The 27,337-nt window shown below is 38.4% G+C and overlaps 1 protein-coding gene across 1 annotated transcript in view; it reads left to right on the forward strand.

Annotated features, from left to right (window-relative positions):
* LOC106084506 (ADAMTS-like protein 1) overlaps positions 1-27,337 on the forward strand; it is a 206,898-nt gene that overhangs the window by 37,237 nt on the left and 142,324 nt on the right. Inside the window, exon 2 of the mRNA XM_059365112.1 lies at positions 17,688-17,898. Within this exon, the coding sequence (XP_059221095.1) occupies positions 17,688-17,898 (211 nt within the window). The remainder of the gene's footprint in view (positions 1-17,687; positions 17,899-27,337) is intronic.

A 27,337-nucleotide genomic window follows, 5' to 3' on the forward strand; every position in this document is an offset into this window, starting at 1 on the left:
GATTCTAAGTGGATGCTACATTCATTAGGGCCATAATTTCGATATAACGGCCTTGCCTAAGGATTTATTCAATATGAGCTGTGAATGGCAGGGACCCTTATCCCTAAACAAACAACAAAAAAATGGAAAATTATTACATAAATTCAAAAAAGTCAAAGAGGGAAAAAGTTAAACAGTAAGGGTTAAGCAAAAAAACATAAGAACAACTAAAAAAGCGTCAAGTGCGGCCGTGCCAAACTTTGGATACCCACCACCTCGGGTATATATGTTAACCACCTTTCATCAACATCCGGGGAAAATTGTATACCTTATGTTCCATAGCAGCTATATCGAATTATGTTCCGATTTGGACCAAATACCACAAAGTACAAGTCATTGTTAAATTGTGTAACAAAATATTGGTATTTTTAGTAGCTTTATCTATAAATAAACCGATCGAAATCAGATACGACTCGAATGTCGAAAAGCCTAACATTAGTCACTGTGTCAAATTTCTATGAAATCAAATTATAAATGCGCCTTTTATGGGTTGTGTTAGGCTCTTCAACGTCCTTCTTCACTTTGGCCCAGATCGGTCCAGATTTGAATACAGCTGCCATATAGACCGATCTCTCGATTTAAGATTTTGGGCAATTAAATGCATTTATAGTCCGATTTTGCCAAAATTTGACACAGTGAGTTGTGCAAAATTTCAACTCAATATCTTAATTTTTAAAGACTGTCTAGTGATTACAACTGACAGGCACGTGGACATCGTTAAATCGTCTCAGAATTTTACGAGGATCAGAAATATATTCTATGTGTTGCAAACGGAATGACTACATGAATATATCCCCTATCCTTCGGTGGTGAGTATAAAACAAGTAAGAGCGTGCTAAGTTCGGCCGGGCCAAATCTTGTATACCCTCCACCATGGATCGCATTTGTCGAGTTCTATGCGCGGTATCTTTTTAAGGCAAACAAAGAATAATTAATAAGAACTGTTATGCTATTGGAGTTATATCAAGTTATAGTCCGATTCGGACCATAAATGAATGCCGAACATTGTGTAATATTTCAGTTCATTCGGATAAGAATTGCGCCTTGTAGGGGCTCAAGAACCAAAATTGGGAGATCGGTTTATATGGCAGCTGTATCAAGCTATTGATCGATTTAGACCATATTAGACACGTATGTTGAAAGTCATGAGAGAAGCCGTTAAACAAAATTTCTCCCAAATCGGGTGAGAATTGCGGCCTCTAGAGGCTCAAAAAGTCAAGATCCCAGATCGGTTTATATGGTAGCTATAACAGGTTCCAGTCCGATTTGCGCTATACTTAGCACAGTTATTGGAAGTCATAACAAAAAACCTCATCCAAAATGTCAGCCAAATCGGATGAGAATTTCGCGCTCTATTGTTTCAAGAAGTGAAGATCCAAGATCGGTTTATATGGCAGCTATATCAAAACATGGACCCATTTAAACCATACTTAGCGCAGTTGTTGGAAGTGATACCAGAACAACACTGCAAAATTTTAGTCAAATCGGAGGAGAAAAGCGCCTTTTAGAGGCTCAAGAAATCAAGACCCAAGATCGGTTTATATGGCAGCTATATCAAAACATGGACCGATTTAAACCATACTTAGCACAGTTTTTGGAAGTGATACCAGAACATCACGTGCAAAATTTCAGTCAAATCGGAGGAGAAATGCGCCCACTAGAGTTTCAAGAAGTCAAGACCGAAGATCGGTTTATATGGCAGCTATATCAAAACATGGACCGATTTAAACCATACTTAGCTCAGTTGTTGGAAGTGATAACAAAACACTACGTATAAGATTTGAGTCAAATCGGATGAGAATTGCGCTCTCTAAAGACTCAAGAAATCAATACCCAAGATCAGTTTATATGGCAGCTGTATCAAAACATGGACCGATTTGAACCATACTTAGCGCAGTTGTTGGAAGTGATACCAGAACACTACCTGTAAAATTTTAGAGGTTCAAGAAGTCAAGATCCAAGATCGGTTTATATGGCAGCTATATCATAACATGAACCGATTCGGCCCATTTACAATCCCAACCGACCTACTATTTGTGCAAAATTTCAAGCGGCTAGCTGTACTCCTTCGAAATTTAGCGTGCTTTCGACAGACAGACGGACGTGGCTAGATCGACCTTAAACGACATGACGATCAAGAATATCAATACTTCATGGGGTCTCAGACGCATATTACGAGGTGTTACAAACAGATTAACGAAATTAAGGTATAAAAAAGGAAAATATTTTTGTGTTAGTATGTGTCAATTCAAATGACGAGCACACAATTGCAATTATTTCCAAGCCCATGGGCTTGCTTGGGATTATTTTCATGTGTATGTACACTTTAATGTGCAATAGTCCGAGCAGTTTTGCCATCACTGTTATATGCGCCCTCCCTTTCTATTAGGATAGACACAAGAGAATAATTTTTGGTTCGTTAAACGAATAATCGTTTGCGGCTATCAAAACACTATTGTAATTAAAGAGTTTTTAGTTTTAGGAGAAAAGAAAGATTCTTTTACCGATTGCGAAATTTCTTGTCGCAAAAGCCCTAAACGTTTTGTTCTTTGCCGTTTAAGAAGTATTTGGTCGTTTGCTACATCACAGAGTAGTTCAAATTGTCTTTAGTGATCACGTAGAGGAAAGGTGATCATCCTTTAACTGTGTGTCTTCTATCAGCTCCATGGTATGGAGTAAAAATGACGTTAGGCTAGTACGTTGCTATGCCTGTAGTGTCTCATAAGTAACGCAGAGGGCTTTTTTTCGCTAAAGTTGGTATATGCCAGTCAAACTTCAAATAATACAGGTGTAACATCGGCAGAATTCAAATCCCATTTCAACAGTTGCTGAATCAGCAGCAGCTTTGCCCAGACAAACATTATGCGCATATGTACTGAATCGATGAGGACTTGGATAATGATATAACTCTACTTTGCTCAGACAAAAGCAAAGTTGAATAAAGCTCCCGGAGAGAACCGTATAACATACGAAATTTTTAAATTTGCTCTAAAAAACCTTCTGGAAGAAATCCTGTTACATGAAAGCTGTCTTTATGACGTCCAAATAGGATAAATCGTTCATTTCTCCAGTAATGCTTAAGACTTAAATGGTGTGAATTATATGAGGCAATGAGCCGCAGGGATGCTGGCTGGTGGACTTAAGGACGGATTCAATTAGAATTCTTTAAGTCTCTCGAGACCTCATCTTGCCATTTGCTACCAGTTAAACACTTCTCTACAACTCTTTAACGGCCAATGAATGTAGTCTAGTTTCATAATTCATGAACATTCCCAATAAAGACTGCACTAGCAATGCAAAGTACATATTGTGCTGCAAACTGAAAAACTTCTTAACTCCAGTTCAACTCTTTAGCCGTACTCCCCAGGCAGCATAAAAACTTTCCAACAAAAGACAAAACTTAGGGAACAAAGAAATTCGAAAGAAGATCTCTGCAACTGTTTCCCCCAAATTCAAACGGAAGAAATTAAAATGAAATACAAGCTCATTATTAATGCAAACCCCTATACCCTTTGCCCAATGTGAAATGGGGGTTTGGGTAGATTGAAGGAGAATGAATTATCCTTCAAGAATCCAACAAATGGCAAAGAATGTCATTATCTATTCTGTGACTGTCAAATCCACAGCTCTTAGTAATGATGGCCCTGAATGCCGTTAAGCAGCAACAACAACTGGTAACAATTTCTTTTTCTTCTTCTTGAAGATGGGAAGAGGAACCCCGAACAATGGAGAAAAAAGTCATATTTCCGTAACATGAAATAAAGAAAACACCATAAAATTATAGCGGACATTACCAAAGGATGCGGAGCTTGTAATTTTGTTACCACAAAATGATTGTCAGACGCTTTTATCTCAACCATGGTCATGGTAGAAGGAAATTGGAAAGAAATCTTTTTTTACCCTCCACCATTGGATGGGGGTATACCAATTATGTCATTCTGTTTGTAACTACTCGAAATATTCGTCTGAGACCCCATAAAATATATATATTCTTGATCGCCGTGATATTTTATGTCGATCTAGCCATGTCCGTCCGTCCGTCTGACCATCAGTCCGTCTGTCTGTCGAAAGCACGCTAACTTTCGAAGCAATGAAGCTAGCCTCTTGAAATTTTGCACAAATACTTTTTATATGTGTAGGTCGGTTGGTATTGTAAATGGGTCATATCGGTCCATGTTTTGATATAGCTGCCATATAAACCGATCTTGGGTCCTGACTTCTTGAGCCTCTAGAGGGCGCAATTCTTATCCGATTGCAATAAAATCTTGCACGACGCGTTTTATTATGATATCCAACAATTTTACTAAGTATGGTTCAAATCAGTCCATAATTTGATATATCTGCAATATAAACCGATCTGGGGTCTCTATAGGGCGCAATTCCTATCCGATTTGATTGAAATTTTGCACGACGTGTTTTGCTATGACTTCCAATAGTTGTGATAAGTATGGTTTAAATCGGTCAATAACCTGATATAGCTGTCATATAAACCGATCTGGGGTCTTGACTTCTTTAGCCTCTAGAGGGCGCAATCCTTATCCGATTGGAATAAAATTTTGCACGACGTATTTCGCTGTGACTTCCAACAATTGTGCCAAGTATGGTTCAAATCGTCTGCAACCTGATATAGCTGCCATATAAACCTATCTTGGGCCTTGACTTCTTGAGCCACTAGAGGGCGCAATTATTATCCGATTGGAATTGAATTTTGCACAACGTGTATTGTTATGATATTCAACAATTGTACTAAGTATGGTTCAAATCAGTCCATAACCAGATATAGCTGCCATATAAACCGATCTGGGGTCTTGACTTCTTGAGCGTCTAGAGGGCGCAATTCCTCTCCGATTTGACTGAAATTTTGCACAACGTGTATTGTTATGATATCCAACAATTGTATAAAGTATGGTTCAAATCAGTTCATAACCTGATATAGCTGCCATATAAACCGATCTGGTGTCTTGACTTCTTGAGCCTCTAGAGGGCGCAATTCTTATCCGATTGTAATGAAATTTTGCGCGACATGTTTTGCTATGACTTCCAACAATTGTACTAAGTATGATTCAAATCAGTCCATAATTTGATATATCTGCAATATAAACCGATCTGGGGTCTTGACTTCTTAAACCTCTATAGGGCGCAATTCCTATCCGATTTGACTGAAATTTTGCACGACGTATTTCGCTGACTTCCAATAACTGTGCCAAGTATGGTTGAAATAGGTCAAAAACCTGATATAGCTGTCATATAAACCGATCTGGGGTCTTGACTTTTTTAGCCTCTAGAGGGCGCAATTTTTATTCGATTTGGCTGAAATTTTGCATAAGGTGTGTTGTTATGATTTTCAACAACTGCTACAAGTACGGGTGAAATTGATGCATAACCTCATAATGCTGTCATATAAAACGATCTGGGGTCTTGACTTTTTGAGTCTTTAGAGTGCGCAAATCCTATCCGATTTCGCTGAAATTTTGCATGACATGTTTCGTTATGACTTTCAACAACTGTGCAAAGTATGGTTCAAATAAGTCTATAATATTGTACAAATATCTTCAACATACGTGTCAAATATGGTCTGAATCAGTCTATAGCCTAATACAGCTCCCCTATAAAACGATCTCCCTATTTTACTTTTTGAACACCTAAAAGGCGAAATTCTTATTCGATTTGGCTGAAATATTACACAATGACTTCTACTGTGGTCTCCAACATTCATTCCATTATGGTCCGAATTGGACCATTACTTAATATAGCAGAAATATTGGGTTGCCCAAAAAGTAATTGCGGATTTTTCATATAGTCGGCGTTGACAAATTTTTTCACAGCTTGTGACTCTGTAATTGCATTCTTTCTTCTGTCAGTTATCAGCTGTTACTTTTAGCTTGCTTTAGAAAAAAAGTGTAAAAAATTATATTTGATTAAAGTTCATTCTAAGTTCGACAAATGAGATCCATGGTGCAGGGTATATAAGATTTGGCCTGGCAGAACTTAGCTTTTACACGCTTTTACTTGTTTTTAGATATAGCTACGAAAAGGTCAATATTTTGTTATACACAAATGAACAATGACTTATACTTATTAGCATTTGGTCCAAATCGGATCATATATGGCTATGGGGCATAAGGTATGCATTTTTCACCGGACTTTGACGAAAGGTGGTTTACATATATACCCGAGGTGGTGGGTATTCAAAGTTCGGCCAGGCCGAACTTTGCGCCTGTTTTCTTGTTTATTTTCCTCTTTTTGTGTAACCTTATGATTTAAGCATTCAAAATTTCCATACACGTGCCCCATATTTTCTACCCACTTTTTCGCTGCGCTTTAAGATTCAAACCATTCTCACTGGTTTGACCTAGAAAACAAAATTTTTTTACAAATTATTATTACAGAAATATTCAAAAAATTTCTACAAACAAAAATTCTTCCTTAGAACACAAATATGTAAGAAAAATGTTTAGAACAAAAATATTTGGCATTAAATTTTTTGTATTTATTTAAAATGGTATTTCATCTTTCATAAACTTCGGTATTCAGTTCTCAAAGATCTAGGAACTTACGAAAGTCCAATCAACTCGCATAACTTTGAAAGATTTATGAGTGCTGCGTTAATCTCTTAAATGCTTAGGCCCAAAACTATTCTAATGCCAGCAAAACTCATCCACAACAAGGGAGTAATAAAATTTGATTGTCCCCAGCCATGTTGGTTAATTTGCATATGACAACGTATCTGTGTACGCGGAACAGAAGACTCTATACTTATTCCCCCTTCTCATGCTCACAGCCTTAGGTAACCATTAAGATTTTAGAAATTCTTTGATATTCTTGTCACCGAGAATGCAACTCTTTGGCTGACATTAGACACACGTGAGACATTCTTCATATCACATCGTGGCCACTATTTTATGGGTCATAAATTGCAACGCTCCCCTTGAAGTCGTGCAGTGGACTAGGAATCCCCATCAGCCAATGCTGCCATCATCATGTAGATATTCAAGTGACCCACATACTCTTACACTACATTGAAATAAGGTGGCCTCTCTTCGACTATTTTGTTACACATCCGGAAACACACACTGACTTCACGTACACAAAAGGCAAGCGGTTTCGTCTCTTTAGGGAGTTGTTAAGAGACTGATGTATGCTGATTGTGTCACATTAGTGGTTGATGTGTGGCTAGAGTGTGTTATTGACTTGTGTTTATTTGTTGTTTGTTTATTTACACGCTCTGAGGTCGCTGTCTGTTCTCTATGGCCAAGGTTGCCTTTGTAATAAAATAAAGTATAAAAATAAAAATAAAAAAAAGTATAAAACACAATAAAATCAAATAAAACTAAACTAAATAAAAGAAGATAAAATGTAATTAAATAAACTGAAATTAAACTAAATAAAATAGGTAAAAAGGCGTTTGATACCCACCACCTCGGGTAAAAATGTAAACCACCTTTCTTCAAAATCCGGTGAAAAATTCATACCTTATGCCGCATAGCAGCTATATCGAAATATGATGCGATTTGGACCAAATACTAAAAAGTACAAGTCATTGTTCTATTATGTATAACAAAATAATGGTCTTTTTAGCAGGTATATTTAAAAATAAACCGATCTGAATCATACACGACACGGATGTCGAAAAGCCTAATATAAGTCACTGTGTCAAATTTCAGGGAAATCGGATTATAAATGCGGCTTTTATGGGGCCAAGACTTTAAATCGAGATATCGGCAGCTATATCCAAATCTGGACCGACCTAAGCCAAACTAAACAAGTAAAAAGGCGTTAAGTTCGGCCGGGCCGAACTTTGGAGACCCACCACCTCGGGTATATATGTAAACCACCTTTCATCAAAATTCGGTGAAAATTTCATACCTTATGACCCATATCAGTTATATCAAAACATGTTCCGATTTGGACCAAATACTAATAAGTACAGTAGCTATATCTAAAAATTAACCGATCTGAACCATATACGACACGGATGTTGAAAAGCCTAACATAAGTTACTATGTAAAATTTCAGTGAAATTGGATTATAAATGCGCTTTTTATGGGGCAAAGACATTAAATCGAGAGATCGGTCTACATGGCAGCTATATTCAAATCTGGATCGATCTGGGCAAAATTGAAGAAGGACGTCGAAGAGCCTAACTAAACTCACTGTCTCAAATTTCAGCGACATCGGACAATAAATGCGTCTTTATGGCCCCAAAACCTAAAACCTAGATATCGGTCTATATGGCAGCTATATCTAAATTTGGACCGATCTGTGCGATATTGCAGATGTATGTCAAGGAGCTTAACTTAACTCACTGTCCCAAATTTCGGCGACATCGGACAATAAATGAGCATTTTATGGGCCCAAAACCTTAAATGAAGAAATCGGTCTATATAGCAGCTATATCCAAATCTGAACCGATCTGAGCCAAATTGAAGAAAGATGTCGAGGGGCCTAACGCAACTCACTGTCCCAAATTTCAGCAAAATCGGGTAATAAATGTGGCTTTTATGGGCCAAACACCATAAATCGGAGGATCGGTCTATATGGCAGCTATATCCAAATCTGAACCGATCTGGGCCAAATTGACAAAGGATGTCGAAGGGCCTAACACAACTCACTGTCCCGAATTTCAGTGGAATCGGATAAAAGATGTGGCTTTTATGGCCCTTAGACCCTAAATCGGAGGGTCGGTCTATATGGCAGCTATATCCAAATCTGAACCGATCTGAGCCAAATTGACGAAGGATGTCGAAGGACCTAACAAAACTCACTGTCCCGAATTTCAGCAAAATCGGATAATAAATGTGGCTTTATGGGCCTAAGACCCTAAATCGGCGGATCGGTCTATATGGGGGCTATATGAAGATATAGTCCGATATAGCCCATCTTCGAACTTAACCTGCTTATGGACAAAAAAAGAATCTGTGCAAAATTTCAGCTCAATATCTCAATTTTTAAAGACTGTAGCGTGATTTCAACAGACAGACGGACGGACATGCCTAGATCGTCTTAGATTTTTACGCTGATCAAGAATATATATACTTTATAGGGTCGGAAATGGATATTTCGATGTGTTGCAAACGGAATGACAAAATGAATATACCCCATCCTTCGGTGGTGGGTATAAAAAGAATGTCGAAGAGCCCAACAAAACTCACTGTCCCAAATTTTGGCAAACTCGGACAATAAGAGCGCCTTTTATGGGCCCAAAACCTCAAATTCGGAGATCGGTCTATGTGGCAGCTATATCCAAATCTGGACCGATCTGTACCATATTGCAGAGGTATATCGAGGGGCTTAATCTAACTCACTGTTCCAAATTTTGGCGACATCGGACAATAAATGTGCCAAACTTAAAAAAGAATGTCGAAGAGCCCAACAAAACTCACTGTCCCAAATTTCGGCGACATCGGACAATAAATGCACCTTATATGGGCTCAAAACCTTAAATCGAGAGATCCGTCTATATGGCAGCTATATCCAAATCTGAACCGATCTGAGCCAAATTACAGAAGAATATCGAAGGGTCCAACACAACTCACTGTTCCAAATTTTGTCGAACTCGGATGAATGATGAATCATGGGGTTTCAAAATTTTGACTAGTTCACAAAAATAGCATTTTTCATTCGAAATTACTTTGTGTCTTTGTTTTCATTTTTTCTACCCATGGCAACCCTGTTTAAGACCTTAACCCTATGGCCCAGACATCATATCTTCTCTGTTTTTCCTATTCATGGCCTTTTACGAGCTGATAATATGCAGCTTTAGAATTTAAAAAAAAATCTTCATCCATTGGTTGAGGGCTCATACAGAAGGCCACCAAAATGGGCAGATACAGGAAAATTATCTCAAATTATCCAACATTCAAATTGTATTGGCCTTCGAATAGCAATAACATTTAAGCCTTTTTTTCATTTTTATGTCTTTGAAAAAACATTTGGGTTCAACCCAAAAAATAAAAACAACAATACAAGGTGGCGCCTATTTTAGATAGCCAGAAAATCACTTAGACAAGTTTGGAGGTCACTAAGGTTTAAGCAAAGGTTCTTAGTAAAATGGGTCCAAAAACAAACTATAAAAGTTTTTATATTTTAGGCCTCTACTAAAAAGAATCTACCAGCTATAAATGTTTTGCTTGGATGTTCTTTTCTAATGCCCTTTTTCTGATTTTAAGTGCTTGTCAATTGTCATAAAAATAAGAGAACAACAAAGAAAAGGTCAATTGGTTTCATGTCAAGTCATTCATTCATTCATTCTAAGGACATTGTTGTTGACCACTTTACCGGCAAAAAAAAAATGGAGTCATAAATTAAAAAAGTCTTAAAAACAAACAAGGTAATAACTTTTCGTGTTCTCATTCTTTTTGTCCCCATACCATATCAGATCAGGCGTAATTGAAATAAAACAGAACAAGATTTATGTTAAAATTTTAAAGAGGAGTGTGATTGAATTCAGTGATTTAAGGGCGAGATTTGTATTTGAGATTGAAATTTAATTATTTTTAATTTATTTTACGAGACATAGGTTGGGAACGAAAAGAAAAATGTTTGAGAATCTTCGTAGGGCAGTTTTAGTTTTAAAATTTATATAAACATTTCCATCGCAATAAAAAACAAGTAAAAAGTCGTTTATTTCAGCAAGGCCGAACTTAGGATACCCACCATCTATATGTAAACCACCTTTCCGCCGCCATAGCAGCTATATCGAATTATTGCAGAAAAATGTCGAGGGGCCTTACAAAACTCACCGTCCCAAATTTCGGCGACTTCGGGCAGTAAATACGCCTTTTATGGGCCCAAAACCTTAAACCGAGAGATCGGTCTATATGGCAGCTATATCCGAGTGTGGACCGATCTAGGCCAAATTGAAAATTAATGTTAAAGGGCCTAATACAACTCACTGTTCAAAATTTCGTCGAAATCGGGCAATAAATGCGCCTTTTATGGGTCCAAGACCTTAAAACGAAAGATCGGTCTATATGGCAGCTATATCCTAATCTGGAGTGATCAAGACCAACTTGAAGAAGGATGTCGAAGGGCCTAACTCAACTCATTGTCCCAAATTTCGGCGAAATCGGACAATAAATGCGCCATTAATGGGCCTAAGACATTATATCGGCAGATCGATCTATATGCAGCTATATCCAAATCTTAACCGATCTGAGCCAAATTAAAGAAGGATGTCCAGAGACCCAACAAAACTCACTGTCCCAAATTAAAGCGACATTGGACAATAAATGCGCCTTTTATGGGCCCAAAACATTAAATCGAGAAATCGGCCTATATGGCAGCTATATCCAAATCTAAAGCAATCTGGGCCAAATTAAAAAAGGATGTCGAGGGGCCTAACATAACTCTATCTCCCACATTTTGGAAAAATCCAATGATAAATGTGGCTTTTATGGGCCTACGACCCTAATGACAGCTATATCCAAAACTGGACCGATTTGGGCCAAATTGAAGAGGGATGTCAAAGGGCCTAACACAACTCACTGTTCCAAATATAAGCAAAATCGAATGATAAATGTGGCTTTTATGGGCCTACGACCGTAAATCGGCGGATCGGTCTATATGACAGCTATATCCAAATTTGGACCGCTCTGGACCAAATTAAAGAAAGATGTCAACGGGCATAACACAACTCACTGTCCCAAATTTTGACAAAATCGGACAATAAATGCGCTTTTTTTGGTCCTAAGACCCTAAATCGGCGGAGCGGTCTATATGGCAGCTATATCTAAATCTGTACCGATCTGACCCAAATTAAAGAAGAATGTCGAAGGGCCCAACACAACTCACTCTCTCAAATTTTTTGCAAAATCGGTCAATCAATGCGACTTTTATGGACTGTAGCGTGATTTGTGAACTTACAGACGAACGGACATATCTAGATTGTCTTAGATTTTTTCGCTGATCAAGAATATATATACTCTAAAGGGTCGGAAATGAATATTTCGATGTGTTGCAAACGGAAGGACAAAATGAATATACCCCATTCCTTCGGTGGTGGGTATAATAAAAATCTGTAAATGATTCTTTAAGCTGCTAATATTCTCTAAAACTTAAATTTGTTGGGAAATCCTATTCCAATATCGTTAAAAATCAGGGCACCTGTCTATAAAATCCATATCGACATAAGGACAAGACATGGAACTGTGTGAAAATGTGATGTTCCCTCTCATGGTCAATTTAGTTCTGTTTTCTTCGCCGGGGAAAATAATGTAAAATATGTGGCATATTTCTACTCAATTTTATAAGGCAGCAGAGTGATTTCAAACGACGTGCATACGGGAGGACGTACAGACGGGTGGACAGAAGGACAAATGGATAGGCCTTGATCGCCTCTTAATTAGCCGGTGATCAATAATTTTCATATCAATGGGTTCCCAAGTTGATATTTCCACATTAGAAATCTTATATTAGCAAAAAAATTACAAATAATAACTTTGAAAACTCTTGGGCATACATCCTTAGCCCATATATCATTTCGTTTAATAGAACACATTGCCAACGCTCGCACACACACACACACGCACACTCATAAACATTTATATGTTCAGCTTACATTTACAATTAAATACCTATTTAGAAAGCAAACGTGCGTCTATGTATAGGTGTCCGTTTATGGCTATAGAAAATCACAGAGTTCATTTAATACGTGACACGTGATTATTGACGCGTACGTTTTATCACTAATTGCATTCATTAACACCAGACAGCCAGGGACTCGTTATGGGCACACCAGGGACAAGGTTTGTTGGAAGTTGCCTATTGTCGGCCGCGATGAAGGGGGAGAAAAATGAAGGGAAAGGAGGCCGGCACCAACTTTGTGTGGAAAAGTTTTACGATAACACAAAAATGTTGTAATGATTTGTGTTAAACACGAAACTCAAATGCCAAAAAGTTGATCTGTCAAAGTGCGTTAAACTAACACAGATTGTTTGCCTTAGAGAACAACTTGAGATAATGCACTGCAAGAAACGAATGTTATTAATGGGCAAGCATGAAGGAACTTCGAGGTGAGAGTTAATGGGGACATGAAATTAATAACCAATAAGCTGAGAAATATGTTGGAGCTATTAAACTTTTTCCACTTAAAGGCAAGGAAATAATATCTTTTCCTGCAACTGAACTTGGTTAGACACACACATCAGATCATCTTGTGGTCTATGACCAAAGCTAAATTTCTTTCCAAAAGCGCCCTTAAGAAAAAGTGAAATGACTTATCTAATAGTAATAAATGGCTAGTGCGAGCTTTGCGCTATGCTTTACAGGGACACCTCTCGAATGAGAAGATGACTGAAGGCCTGGCAAATATCGCCAAAACTAGTAAGGGAGAAGTTAGGTTACATAATGTTAGGGTGGAGGTCACTCAACGGACTAGCAAAATCGGTTACCAGCCGCTTCACTGAAAGAAAAATTACGGTACTTTGCCAATACCGCCTGGTATTATTTTGTTCGCGTCATTGGCAAAGATTTTTAATACCATTTGGTATCAATTCAATACCAGACAAGGAAGGCTATTAATAATTGACGTCGTAACATTTGTATTCTTGTCACCACGCCAGAACAATTGTTGAGTTTTGTGCTTAAAATATTGACGCCATTATGAAATATTTGTTAAAATGTTTTATACAATTTGAGTGCATAAAAACCTGTTCAAATACTCGAAAGTGGTGAAAATGGAAATAGTACAAATCCCAAGGACATTCTATATGAAAAACACTATGGTCCTTTGTGTGGAAAACCATGCTGTGTTGGTGTATTCACATCTGGGAATCAATGGAAATGGAATCAATTGCTGAATACAAATGATTGAGGTTGATCGCGGTGTAACATTCCTTTTTGAAATTATTAGCATAAATAATCGAAATAAGATTAGATTAAAATTATTTTCAATGGTTTTTATACACACCACCGAAATATGGCGGTATATTCATTTTGTCATACCGTTTGCAACACATCGAAATATCCATTTCCGACCCTATAAAGTATTGGGTTGCCCAAAAAGTAGTTGCGGATTTTTCATATAGTCGACGTTGACAAATTTTGTCACAGCTTGTGACTCTGTCATTGCATTCTTTCTTCTGTCAGTTATCAGCTGTTACTTTTAGCTTGCTTCTAAGTTTCATTAAAAATGCATTTACTTTCTTTTAAAAAATTCGCAATTACTTTTTGGGCAACCCAATATATCAGCGTAAAAATCTAAGACGATCTAGACATGTCCGTCCGTCTGTCCGTCTGTCTGTTGGAATCACACTACAGTCTTTAAAAATAGAGATATTGAGCTGAAATTTTGCGCAGATTCTTTTTTTGTCCATAAGCAGGTTAAGTTCGATGATGGGCTATATCAGACTATATCTTGATATAGACCCCATGTAGACCCATCCGCCGATTTAGGGTCTTAGGCTCATAAAAGCCGCATTTATTATCCGATTTTGCTGAAATTTGGGACAATGAGTTGTGTTAGACCCTTCGACATCCTCCGTCAATTTGGCTCAGATCGGTCCAGATTTGGATATAGCTGCCATATAGACCGATCCTCCGATTTAGGGACTAAGGCCCATAAAAGCCACATTTATTATCCGATTTCGCTGAAATTTGGGACAGTGAGTTGTGTTAGGCTCTTCGACTTCCTGAGTTGTGTTAGGCTCTTCGACTTCCTTCGTCAATTTGGCCCAGATCGGTCCAGATTTGGATATAGCTGCCATATAGGCCGATCTTCCGATTTATGGTGTTAGGCCCATAAAAGCCACATTTATTATCCGATTTTGCTGAAATTTGGGACAGTGAGTGGTGTTAGACCCTTCGACATATTTTTTTTTGTTTAATTTGGCCCTGATCGGCTCAGATTTGGATTTAGCTGCCATATAGACCGATTTCTTGATTTAAGGTTTTGGTCCCATAAAAAGCTCATTTTTTGTCGATGTCGCCGAAATTTGGGACAGTATGTTAAGTTAAGCCCCTTGACATACTTCTGCAATATCGAACAGATCGGTCGAGATTTGGTTATAGCTGCCATATAGACCGATATCTAGGTTTAGGTTTTGGGGCCATAAAAGGCGCATTTATTGTCCGATTTCGCCGAAATTATAGACAGTGCTTTGTGTAAGGCTCTTCGACATTTTTATGCAACTTGGCCCAAATCGGTCCAGATTTGGATAAAGCTGCCATGTAGACCGCTATCTCGATTTAAAGTATTGGTGCCATAAAAGGCGCATTTATAATCCGATTTCACTTAAATTTGGCACAGTGACTTATGTTAGGCTTTCCGACTCCTTTGTTTTTAGATATAGCTACTGTACTTATTAGTATTTGGTCCAAATCGGAACATATTTTGATATAACTGATATGGGACATAAGGTATGAAATTTTCACCGAATTTTTATGAAAGGTGGTTTACATATATACCCGAGGTGGTGGGTATCCAAAGTTCGGCCCAGCCGAACTTAACGCCTTTTTGCCTGTTTTTTTTTTTTTCATTAGGGGGTGGAATAGTCAATAACAGTTTGGTACTGAAACCAACAACGGTCAGGTGCTAAAACCAATAACAGATTGGTACTAAAACCAATTCCAGTTCGGTAATAAGGCTAGCACCAAACGGTACTAATCATTTTATGTTTCATCCATACCGTCCGGTATTGTTTTTGTACCATACAGTGTTGCTTTACTACGAATACCTTATGGTACTGAAATGAGCACTTTCGGTATCAACTTTACTCTGGGTGTACAAACCAATCTTTCGATTTGGTGTTTTAAGCCTCCAGAGGGCGCAATTATTATCGGAGTGTGTTGAAATTTTGTGCTTGCAAAGTCCATGTCAAGTATAATCTAAATCGATCCATTACTTGATATATTTAGCTTCCATAACAATCCATCTTGGTATTTGATTTTGTGAGGCTTTAGAGGACGCAGTTATTATCCGGTTGAACTGAAGTTCCGCCTGTACAATTTTGTCATGCAAATGTAAGTTTTGCCCATGAACAAAGGAACAGGGGCAAACTTCTCACATATCAATGAGTGCAGTCCGATTCAAGTTTTTAAGCTCAATGATAAGGGGCCTCCTTTTTATAGCCGAGTCCGAACGGCGTGCCGCAGTGCGACAACTCTTTGGAGAGAAGTTTTACAAGGCATACGACCTCACAAATGTTGCCAGCATTAGGAGGGGAAAACCACCGCTGAAAATTTTTTCTGATATTCTAGCCAGGATTCGAACCCAGGCGTTCAGCGTCATAGGCGGACATGTTAACTCCTGCGCTTCGGTGGCCCCTACACAGTTTTGTCATGACTTTCAAAAATTATGGCAAGTATAACCCGAATCGGTCTATAAAATGGCTTAGCTCTCTTGTAAACATATCTCCGGATTTGTTTTCTTCAGCCTCTGGAAGGTGCAATTCCTATAACCTGAGACAACTGCCATATAAACCAATCTTCTGATTATCCATATTGAACCTCTAGAGGGCGCATTTGTCTTCCGATTGTGTTAAAATTTTGCATGTAGTGTTTTGTTATGACTTCCAGTATCCACGCTAATCCTGGTTCAAATCCATTCCTAATGAGATATAGCTCCCATACAAACCGTTCTCCCGATTCGACATCTACAGAGGGCGGTCCTGTAGCCGAGTTGGTAGTGTGCTTGGATTACCAGTACAGGAGTCGTGGGTTCGATTCCCGCCAGAAACCTTGATCTGTCATTACTGTGGTATTACAATGGATCCTAAATTGTCTAAGTGAGTCTGTGATGGACTGCCACTCTTACCTAACCTAACATCTTGAGCCTCTAGAGGGCACACATATGACCCTATCGGGCTTAATTTTACCATGTAGTATGTTATCAAAACTTCAAACAATCACGCCAAGTGTAACACAACAATATCTTCCAATTTTACTTCTTGAGCCTCTAGATGGTGCAGTTATTTACTGATTAGCCTGAAATTGCCCCTAGCGTTGTATTATATCTTCCAAAATCCATGATAAATAGAGGTTAAATCGGCCCATTACTTGATAAAGCTGCTATACAAACCGATCTCCCGATTTGACTTCTTGAGCCTCTAGAGGGCACACATATTATCCCATCGAGCTTAGGTTTGGCATGTAGTGTATTGTAACGGCTTCTAACAATCACGCCAAGTATAACACTAAATGGTACAAAAGATGATTTAGCTCCGCTACATCCCGATCTTTCAATTTGACTTCTTTTGCTATCCAATCGAGCTGATGTAGTACATGTGATGTTTTGTTACGACTTTCACAATTCAAGCTAAATATGATCCAAATCTGTCCATTGGTTGATATATGTAGCTTCCACAGAAACCAATCTCCCGATTTGACTTTTTGGGCCTCTAGAGGGCGTTATTATCATACGATTTGGCTAAAATTTTGCCCATGGTAATTTCTTGTGACTTCCAACCTTCATGCTGTGTAGTGTCAGGTACCTTATCTGATATAGCTTGAACACAAACCGATCTTCTCGAACCTCTAGAATACGCAAAATTCGTCACAGCCATAAATAACGCGCTTTTACTTGTTTATAGCTAAGTTTGTCGTTTTACGCTTTCTAGATGGCGCTATTATTATGTTGGACCTTTTAAAAAACCTCTTCAAACTGAATGATTTTTTAATATTTTGCCTTTTCATTTTCCATTTAATTGCAGTTTAAGACATGTTACGAGAACAAGGCTACAAACAAACATGGCCATGGATCAACGAAGAACCCACAAGCGAATACGCAGCAGAATCATGTCAGAAACATCATCAGCGAGGAGTTGCTACTCCAGCAACAGCAGTAGCAACATCAACAGTCATAGCAGCAGTCATCGAACAATGCCAACTCGTCGAACATCATTATGGACGATAGCTTTTATGGTGAGTGTGAGTCTGTCCCCACAGCATTGCCAGGATAATAGATAGCATCCATAAAATCCGTATGTTGATGGTTGTGTGGAAATGTTTTCAGTAGCCATTTAGATGAAAAAGACTTGAGAAACATTATTACCATTTGCCACTTATTGTGTGTGGGTGTATAGGTTTGATTGTGTGTGTGTGTGTGTGTGGTTAAGGGTATTTTTATTTCTTAGGGAATCCATCAATAGGGTCATAAAATGCTTAAGAAACATAAAATCAAATGTTACTTCCATTTGCAGACATTAGGGTGGTTAAGTGAAAGGCAATACACACCGAATAGAAATCAACAGAAGAAATGTCAATTTGGACAAATATCAAATGAAAATGATTTTCTAGGTCTATTGATAAATTTTAATTTATGTACAAAAACCAAAAATTTTCATTTCTCATTTTTTCAATATCCTATAACATAGGATGGGTGGTATACCAAATTCCGCATTCAATTTGAAAAACTTTGAATTATTGGGCTTAGCCCTAAGCGTTGTCCGTCCTTCTTTACATCGAAAGCAGCACTTTTTGAAAATTTTTTAAGCATGACTTCTGTTATGACTTTCCATTTAAATTGGAAATATGGTCAGTCTAATATGTAACCTGATGTAGCTCCAACAGGAACCGATCTCTCGATTTGGCTTCCTTTGACCATAGGGCGAATTTAATAACTTATATCCCTACAAAAAGCAATTCTTATCTCAATATGATTGTTGTGGAGCATATATTGACTTCCGCGATGACCTCTAATGACATCATTCTAGTTTCTGCCTATATGGAAAAAATAAAAATCTTAAAAAAAACATTAATTTCACCCTAATATACCATTTATTCTAATCCAATAGGAATTTACCAATTCCGTAGCATTCATGCATACCCTGTTATACGAGTTCAGCATATCAAGGGATAACAACATTAGCCATACTATACCTCTCCCAACACCCTTCGTCCAGTTCATTAGACATAGAATTGTAGTCCTGCTTGCTGTGTATCAAAGGAATTCGATATTAATGATATTAAAGCGTATCATCATGTATCGAATATATTTAAATGTACTGAAAATACGTTTATACCTTTGATGAAAACAAAGGTTATTTAAAATTCAGGAGGGTAAGGTACTTTAGCCAATCTGTTTCCAGACCCATTCATGAGTCTATAAATAAATTTAGCAATTTAGCAATATTATAATTATTTTTTATTGCGTTTCTTAAACTGAACTAAACAACGGATAATAATATGTTCGATGAGTATAATTGGATTTTCAGGTTGTTTACTATAATTCTAATGGGCTAACAAGTAACATGAATCCAACCTGACTTGATATGTATACAGTTTTGTATAGCTATAATGGTGCAATGAAACCAAATCTTACAATTTTTATTTTAAAATAAATCTATTATATAACAAGTAAAAAGGCGCTAAGTTCGGCCGGGCCGAACTTTGGATATCCACCACCCCGGGTATATATGTAAACCACGAAAACCATGTAAACCATGAAAATTCGGTGAAAAAAGGATTCCTTATGCCCCATAGCAGCTATATCGAAGTATGATCCGATATGGATCAAAAAGTAATTAGCGCAAGTCATTGTTCAATGGTGTATAACAAAATATTCGTCTTTTTAGTAGCTATATCTAAAAATAAACCGATCTGAACCATATACGACATGGATGTCGAATAGCCAAACATAAGTCACTGTGTCAAATTTCAGTGAAATCGGATTATAAATGCGACTTTTATGGGCCCAAACCCTTGAATCGAGAGATCGGTCTATATGGCAGCTATATCCAAATCTGGACAGATCTGGGCCAAATTGACGAAGGATGTCGAAGGGCCTAACACAACTCTTTGCAAAATCGGATAATAAATGTGGCTTTTATGGGCCTGAGACCCTAAATCGGAGGATCGGTCTATATGGCAGCTATATCCAAATCTGAACCAATCTGGGCCAAACTAACTAAGGATTTCGAGGGGCCTAATACAACTCACTGTTCCAAATTTCAGCAAAATCGGATAATAAATGTGGCTTTTATGGGCCTGAGACCCTAAATCGGAGGATTGGTCTATATGGCAGCTATATCCAAATCTGAACCAATCTGGGCCAAACTAACGAAGGATGTAGAGGGGCCTAACACAACTCATTGTCCCAAAATTCAGCGAAATCGGATAATAAATGTGGCTTTTATAGGCCTAAGACCCTAAGTCGGAGGATCGGTCTAAATGGCAGCTATATTCAAATCTGGAACGATCTGAGCCAAACTAACGAAGGATGTAGAGGGGTCTAACACAACTCACTGTCCCAAAATTCAGCGAAATCGGATAATAAATGTGGCTTTTATAGGCCTAAGATCTTAAATCGGAGAATCGGTCTATATGGCAGCTATAGTGAAATCTGTACCGATCTGAGCCAAATTGATGACGGATGTCAAAGGGCCCCACATAATTCACTGTCCCAAATTTGAGGAATATAGGATAAGAAATGTGGCTTCAATGGGCCTAAGACCCTAAATCGGCGGATCGGTCTATATGGCAGCTATATCCAAATCTGAACCGATCTGGGCCAAATTAACGAAGGATGTCGAAGGGCCCAAAACAACCCCCTGTTCCAAATTTCAACAAAATCGGATAATAAATGCGGCTTTTATGGGCCTAAGACTTTAAATCGGCGGATCGGTCTATATGGGGGCTATATCAAGATATAGTCGGATATAGCCCATCTTCGAACTTAACCTGCTTATGGACAAAAAAAGAATCTGTGCAAAGTTTCAGCTCAGTATCTCTTTTTTTAAAGACTGTAGCTTGATTTCAACAGACAGACGGACAGACGGACGGATTGTCTTAGATTTTTACGCTGATCAAGAATATATATACGTTATAGGGTCGGAAATGGATATTTCGATGTGCTGCAAACGGAATAACAAAATGAATATACCCCCATCCTTCGGTGGTGGGTATAAAAACCGCCAAAAATCAAAGTGGACCGATCGGGACAATATGGGACTCAAATGAAAGGTATTCAGGAGTAGAATACGAATATGGTGTCAAAAATTGGATCCAAATGCCTAGGGGGTCGCCCCAAGTGTACCGCCAAAAATCAAGTGTGAACCGATCGGGACAATATATGACCCCAATAAAAGGTATTCGAGAGTAGATTTTGAATATGATATTAAAAATTGCATCCAAGTATCTAGGGAGCCGTCCCAAGCCCAAAACGCCCAAAATCAAAATAAAGCTATCGGGACAGTAGGAAATTCAAATAAAAGCTATTCGGGAGTGGAATACGAATATAATGTCAGAAATTGAATCCAAGTAACAAGGGCGCCACCCCAAGCCCAAAACCACAAAAATGGAGCGATGGGGACCATTTGGGACTCCAAGGAAAGGTATTTGAGATTAGAGTACAAATATGATTATCGAATATTAACAAGCAAATATGTTCAATCTCTAACAACTACGGTTCACAAACGACAACATTATTCCAAATTACCCAAAATTTTACGAACATACATATGGGAGCTATATCTAATTCTAAACCGATTTCGAGCAAACTCTGCGCCACGGTAGCCACCTCGACTACAAATATTTAGGTGTTCTAAAAGTCCTTTCAAAATGTCTGATAATTCAAAACTATTTGCAATTAATTTTTAATTCAATGGCTCGACCTAATTTTAGATTTCAATCCCAACACATCTGCCTACAGCGAAAAGCTGATTCAAATCCTATTTTCTAAATTTTATTCAAAAAAAAAAATCTTTAGAAACTCTTTACAAGCAACTAAATCCCATCTCTTAGCCATTATCCAAGAATAAAACGAAACCAAAAAATTTGCTTACACTGTTAATGTCATAATGAAGCAATAATGCTAGGCTATCACCGGGGAATAAGAATACAAATTCGATTTTAAGCCTTTTTCCATTTGAGGCCTGAGAAAAATGCTACAATACTTTCTTGCCTTCTTTGGGCAAGAAAGATGCTTTGATGCTTTGTTTGTTTGTTTGCTGTGCTTATTTTCTGGTTTCATGCTTTGCCTGTTAGACACTGGCCCAGGAGAGAAAGGGATACCGTAAAGGGGGCTGGCTCTGTCACTGGGTCTGGGACAGGGACTGCGTGTGACACTTGAGTCATTTTTATTAAGAGCAACACTTGCACAAATTGATTTTCAGATTAAATCTTGGTGAACAACAAAACAGAAAACCATGCACACACACACACACACACACTAACGTACAAACAAACAACAGCATTATAGAAAAACTTTGTCCTTTCCGAGTTCTGAGAATGTGCGAATGTCAGTGTGTACTGTCCTGTGTGTAAATAATAAATAAGCCAAAGAAAGCTTGCTGCTTGCATTAACTGGAACACTTTGGGGGTTTTAACCCAAGAAGAATCTTTCCCGTTTTGTGCTTTCTCTGTCTCTCTGCTTTCGATTTTTTTCGTTCCAAACAGACCTTTTTGTAAGGTTTTTCCTTCCATTGTTACCACTTTTCGTGGTAATGGCATAAGGAAAAATAAGAAACATGACCCTGCTGGGATGAATGGTTGGCATCGTGTGAACAAGTATTAGATTTATTGATTTGCTTAAAAGTTTTGCCACTTGAAAAGGAAAATCTTGGAATTCGAATCCATTTCTGGATTTTGCCTCTCCCGCTACTCTCTTTTTGCAGCCAAAAGGCTAAAAGGGTTATTCTGAACACTTTGTGACAAAAGGTAAGACCTTAAGCTGACCCCCAAGACCACAAAAAACGGAAGGTGTAAATCAAGTAATCACAAATAATTATAGCAATCACCCACTCCCTCTGACATACACACACACACAGAGATTCATACAAAACACGTGACAAATTCAATCAAAATAATTAATGATTCTTTGCAACAAATATACAAAAGGTGAATGGGCACAATAAAGAAAGAGAGAAAGAGGGAGAGAGAGAGAAAGATCCTTAAAGGACACAAATTTGTCAAAGGTGGAGAAGTTGAGTGGTCATTGCTAATTGCAAATGCTGAGCTGTCCCCCCATCTTTGAATGATTTGATATTTATGGCCTCGGATTCGAAGTAAACAACAGCTGAGAAAAACAAATTTTTCCATAGAATTCTCGAAAGGACTTCTAGGTATACCCAAAATAAAAAGGTATGCCATATTTTATAAGTTGGATTTCTTAAATCGCTTTCCCAAAATCAATCAACAATCAAAGGTCAAAGAATTGGGCCACATTCTTCCAAACAACAAAACTCGAATTTGTCATTTTGCATTTTCCTTGTCCCTATTTAAATATGCTGTAATAAATTAATTTTACGCAGTAAGAAATTTAAAATACCAAAACAAGAAAGAACTCTCATTAGGATAATAATAAAGTCAAAGAAAAAGGAAAAGTCCTTCATTTGGTTATTGCGGGTGGCAGAAGTGAGAAAGTATTTTTTTAAGGTTTCTGTTGCTGGGGAGAAGGAATTCTAGAAGGAATGGGGAGGAGGAATTCTAATATCAGCGATATGGGATGTTTAAAGCACCAAAAACTGCAAAGGAGCTGAATGGTTGGTTGGTTTTAGGACACACTAAGTTAGGTTAGGTTTGGTTGAAAAGAGGGCGCTGATATTAATCCGCTCATGCCACTATGCACAGTCACGACAATTAAACAGATCGTTTGAAGTATAAGTGCAAATCGGGCGATACATATATATGGGAGCTATATCTAAATCTGATCCCATTTTGAAGAAAATTTGCAGATATGTTAAGGTCGGTAATAAAACAATCCGTGCCAAATTCTGTGCAGATCGGTTGAAAATTGTAGCTACTACGGCAATTTAAGTGCAAATCGGGCGTTACATATGTATTGAAGCTATATCTAAACCTGAACCGATTTTGATGAAATTTTGCATATATGTTTAGATCGGTAACAAAACAATTAGTGCCAAATTTTGTGCAGATCGGTTGAAAACTTTAGCTTCTACAGCCATTTAAGTGCAAATCGGGCGATACATATATATGGGAGCTATATCTTAATCTGAACCGATTTTGATGAAAATTTTCAGTACTGTTAAGATTGGTAATAAAACAATCCGTGCCAAATTTCGTGCAGATCAATTGAAAATTGTAGCTACTACGGCCATTAAAGTGCAAATAGGGGGATACATATATATGGGAGCTATATCCAAATCTGAACCGATTTTGATGAAATCTAGCAAGATATGTTAGGATCAGTAATAAAATAATCCGTGCCAAATTTTGTGCATATCGGTTGAAAATTGTAGCTACTACGGCCATTTAAGTGCAAATCGGGCGATACATATATATCGGAGCTATATCTTAATCTGAACCGATTTTGATGAAAATTTTCAGTACTGTTAAGATTGGTAATAAAACAATCCGTGCCATATTTCGTGCAGATCAATTGAAAATTGTAGCTACTACGGCCATTAAAGTGCAAATAGGGGGATACATATATATGGGAGCTATATCCAAATCTGAACCGATTTTGATGAAATCTAGCAAGATATGTTAAGATCAGTGACAAAACAATCCGTGCCAGATTTTGTGCAGATCGGTTGAAAACTTTAGCTTCTACAGCCATTTAAGTGCTAATCGGGCGATACATATATATGGGAGCTATATCTTAATCTCAACCGATTTAGATGAAATCCAGCAGATATATTAAGATCAGTTACAAAACGATCCGTGCCAAATTCTGTGCAGATCGGTTGAAAATTGTAGCTGCTACGGCCATTTAAGTGCAAATCGGACGATACATATATATGGGAGCTATATCTAAATCTGATCCCATTTTGATGAAAATTTGCAGATATGTTCGGATCAGCAACAAAACAATCTGTGCCAGATTTTGTGCAGATCGGTTACAAATTGTGTTTATTACAGGCTTATAAGTGTAAATCGGGCGATACATATAAATCTAAACATTTAAATCTAAACCGATTTTGATGAAATCTAGAAGTTATGTTGAGATCGGTAACAAAACAATCCGTGCCAAATTTTGTGCAGATCGGATGAAAATTGTAGCTACTACGGCCATTTAAGTGCAAATCGGGCGATACATATATATGGGAGCTATATCTAAATCTGAACCGATTTTTATCAAAATCAATAGCGTTCGTTTTTGGGTCAAAAAAGTGATAGGTGCAAAATTTCGTGACGATTGGAGAACAAATGCGACCAGCAATTTGATTATAAGAATACATGGACACACAGACGGACAGACGGACATGACTAAATCGAATCAGAAAGTCGATCGGTATACTTATCAATGGGTCTAGCTCTTCTCCTTCTTATCATGGCAAACAAATGCACTAATCTATAATACCCTGTACCACAGTGTTGGTGTAGGGTATAAAAACCACCTCAAAAATTTCGCTCAAATCGAGCAGAAATTGTGCCCTTTATAAGGTTATGAACCAATTTCGAACATACCTGAAACAATTATTGAAAATCAATCTAAAATTATATGTGCAAAATTCCAACCAAATTGGATTAGAATAGCGCCCTCTAGAGGCTCCGGAAGTCTAATCGGCAGAATCGGTTAAAATGGCAGCTATATCAGGTTATGCACCAATTTAAATCATAATGGCTGCAGTTGTTGGAAGTGATACCAAACCAACTTGTGCAAAATTTTTACCAAATTGGATAAGAATAGCGCCCTCTAGAGGCTCCAGAAGTCAAATCTTACATCGGCTTCTATGGCAGCTAGTTCAGGTTATAAACCGATTTAGACCATACTTGGCACAGTTGTTGGAAGTCATAGCAAAAGGACATGTCATACCACATCGAATACGAATTTCGCCTTCCAGAAGCTCAAGATGTCAAGATCCGACATGGGTTTATATGGCAGCAGTATCAGCCGAAATACCACTTGTGAAATTCCAGTCAAATCGGTTTAGATTTGTGAGGGGAAAAACCCAACCCAAAACAAGTGAAAGCGTGCTAAGTTCCCCCGGGCCGAATCTGGTACCCCTATTAACTGAGTTATTATCTGAGTTATTTTGATCTCAAGAAGTCATATCGGAATATCGGTATATAGGGGGCCTATATCGCCATATTGACCGTTTCGGATAAAACTTGGCAATGATGTTGGGGGGGGGAGGGTTACCCACACTCTTATTCTCTAATATCAATTTCATATCCATGCTATACTCGTTTACTTCACACCCGTATAGTTTTGATTGTGTCACCCGCTTGATTGAGGTTTTAAGGTTGGTATTGTGTCTCGGGATACCTAATGACATGTGCCTAACGAGGACTGCCGCGTAAAACCACCCAGTCATGGTGGTCACCGAAACTGAAGGTACTCAGGGAGAAAGGCAGGAGGCTTTTTAATAAGGCCAAGAGAGAGAACATGGCAGAGGGCTGGGACAAGGAGGGACAAGGAGAGCTGCGACGAGGAGGGCTGGGACGAGGAGGGCTGGGACGAGGAGGGCTGGGACGAGAAGGGCTGGGACAAGGAGGGCTGGGGCGAGGAAGCCTGGGACGAGGAGGGCTGGGACGAGGAGGGCTGGGACAAGGAGGGCTGGGACGAGGAGGGCTGGGACGAGGAGGACTGGAACGAGGAGGGCTGGGACGAGGAGGGCAAAGAGGAACTCCTGAGCGAAAGTCTGTGGAGAATTGAGAAGAACTAGTGAGGCATCTAGGTTGCGCAAAGTGTTCTCGAAAGATCCTAGCATGCCTAGCTCCTTGAGTAGGGAGGACGGCATTTACACCGAGAGCGGTCAAGAGACGGTGGAGCTTCTGATTGAGATACATTTTCCAGGCGGCCAGAAAGAGGTCGGCTATCACAATATCGTAGCCCCTACATATGAGGTCTTGGCGGATGACCTATTGCTCCTAAAATAGCAATGCCACCATCAATCTTTTATTTTTGTCTAAATAATGATTGATATTTTTCCTATCGACACTATCGGCAAAGTTCATTTATTTGCAAAATTGACCAAAAATAAGCGATCCTACACTGAATGTATCCGCATTTTTCACCCAATCGGGTGAATCATGACTTCCAACTGCCTTTATTAAAAATTGCTTCTAAGTAAATCGATCTCCTAGTTTTCATTTCTCAATTTCGTTTAAAATATAGGTGATGGAAAATTAACGATAGTATCGATCTTTATAATCAGAAATATCGAAAATGTTGAATGTTGCGATTAGCGATACTCTGACAGCGCTAGGATGACCTCTTCAGGGTCAGAAGATAGTGTGAGCAGTCCGTACTTTCCGGCCATTTAAATCGACCGAACCTGATACCACTTGTTACAGAAAATTTAGTAAGGGGATAACCACCACTGAGCATTTTTCTGATGTTCACGCCGGGATTTGAACCCACGCGTTCGGCGCCATAGGCGCACATGATAACCTCTGCTCCATGGTGGCCTTTAAACGTCCAAACGGATTATAAGCCCATTAGTCGGCCATCGTT

This window comes from Stomoxys calcitrans, chromosome 3 (assembly GCF_963082655.1).
Source record: "Stomoxys calcitrans chromosome 3, idStoCalc2.1, whole genome shotgun sequence".
Classification (NCBI taxonomy): Eukaryota; Metazoa; Arthropoda; class Insecta; order Diptera; family Muscidae; genus Stomoxys; species Stomoxys calcitrans.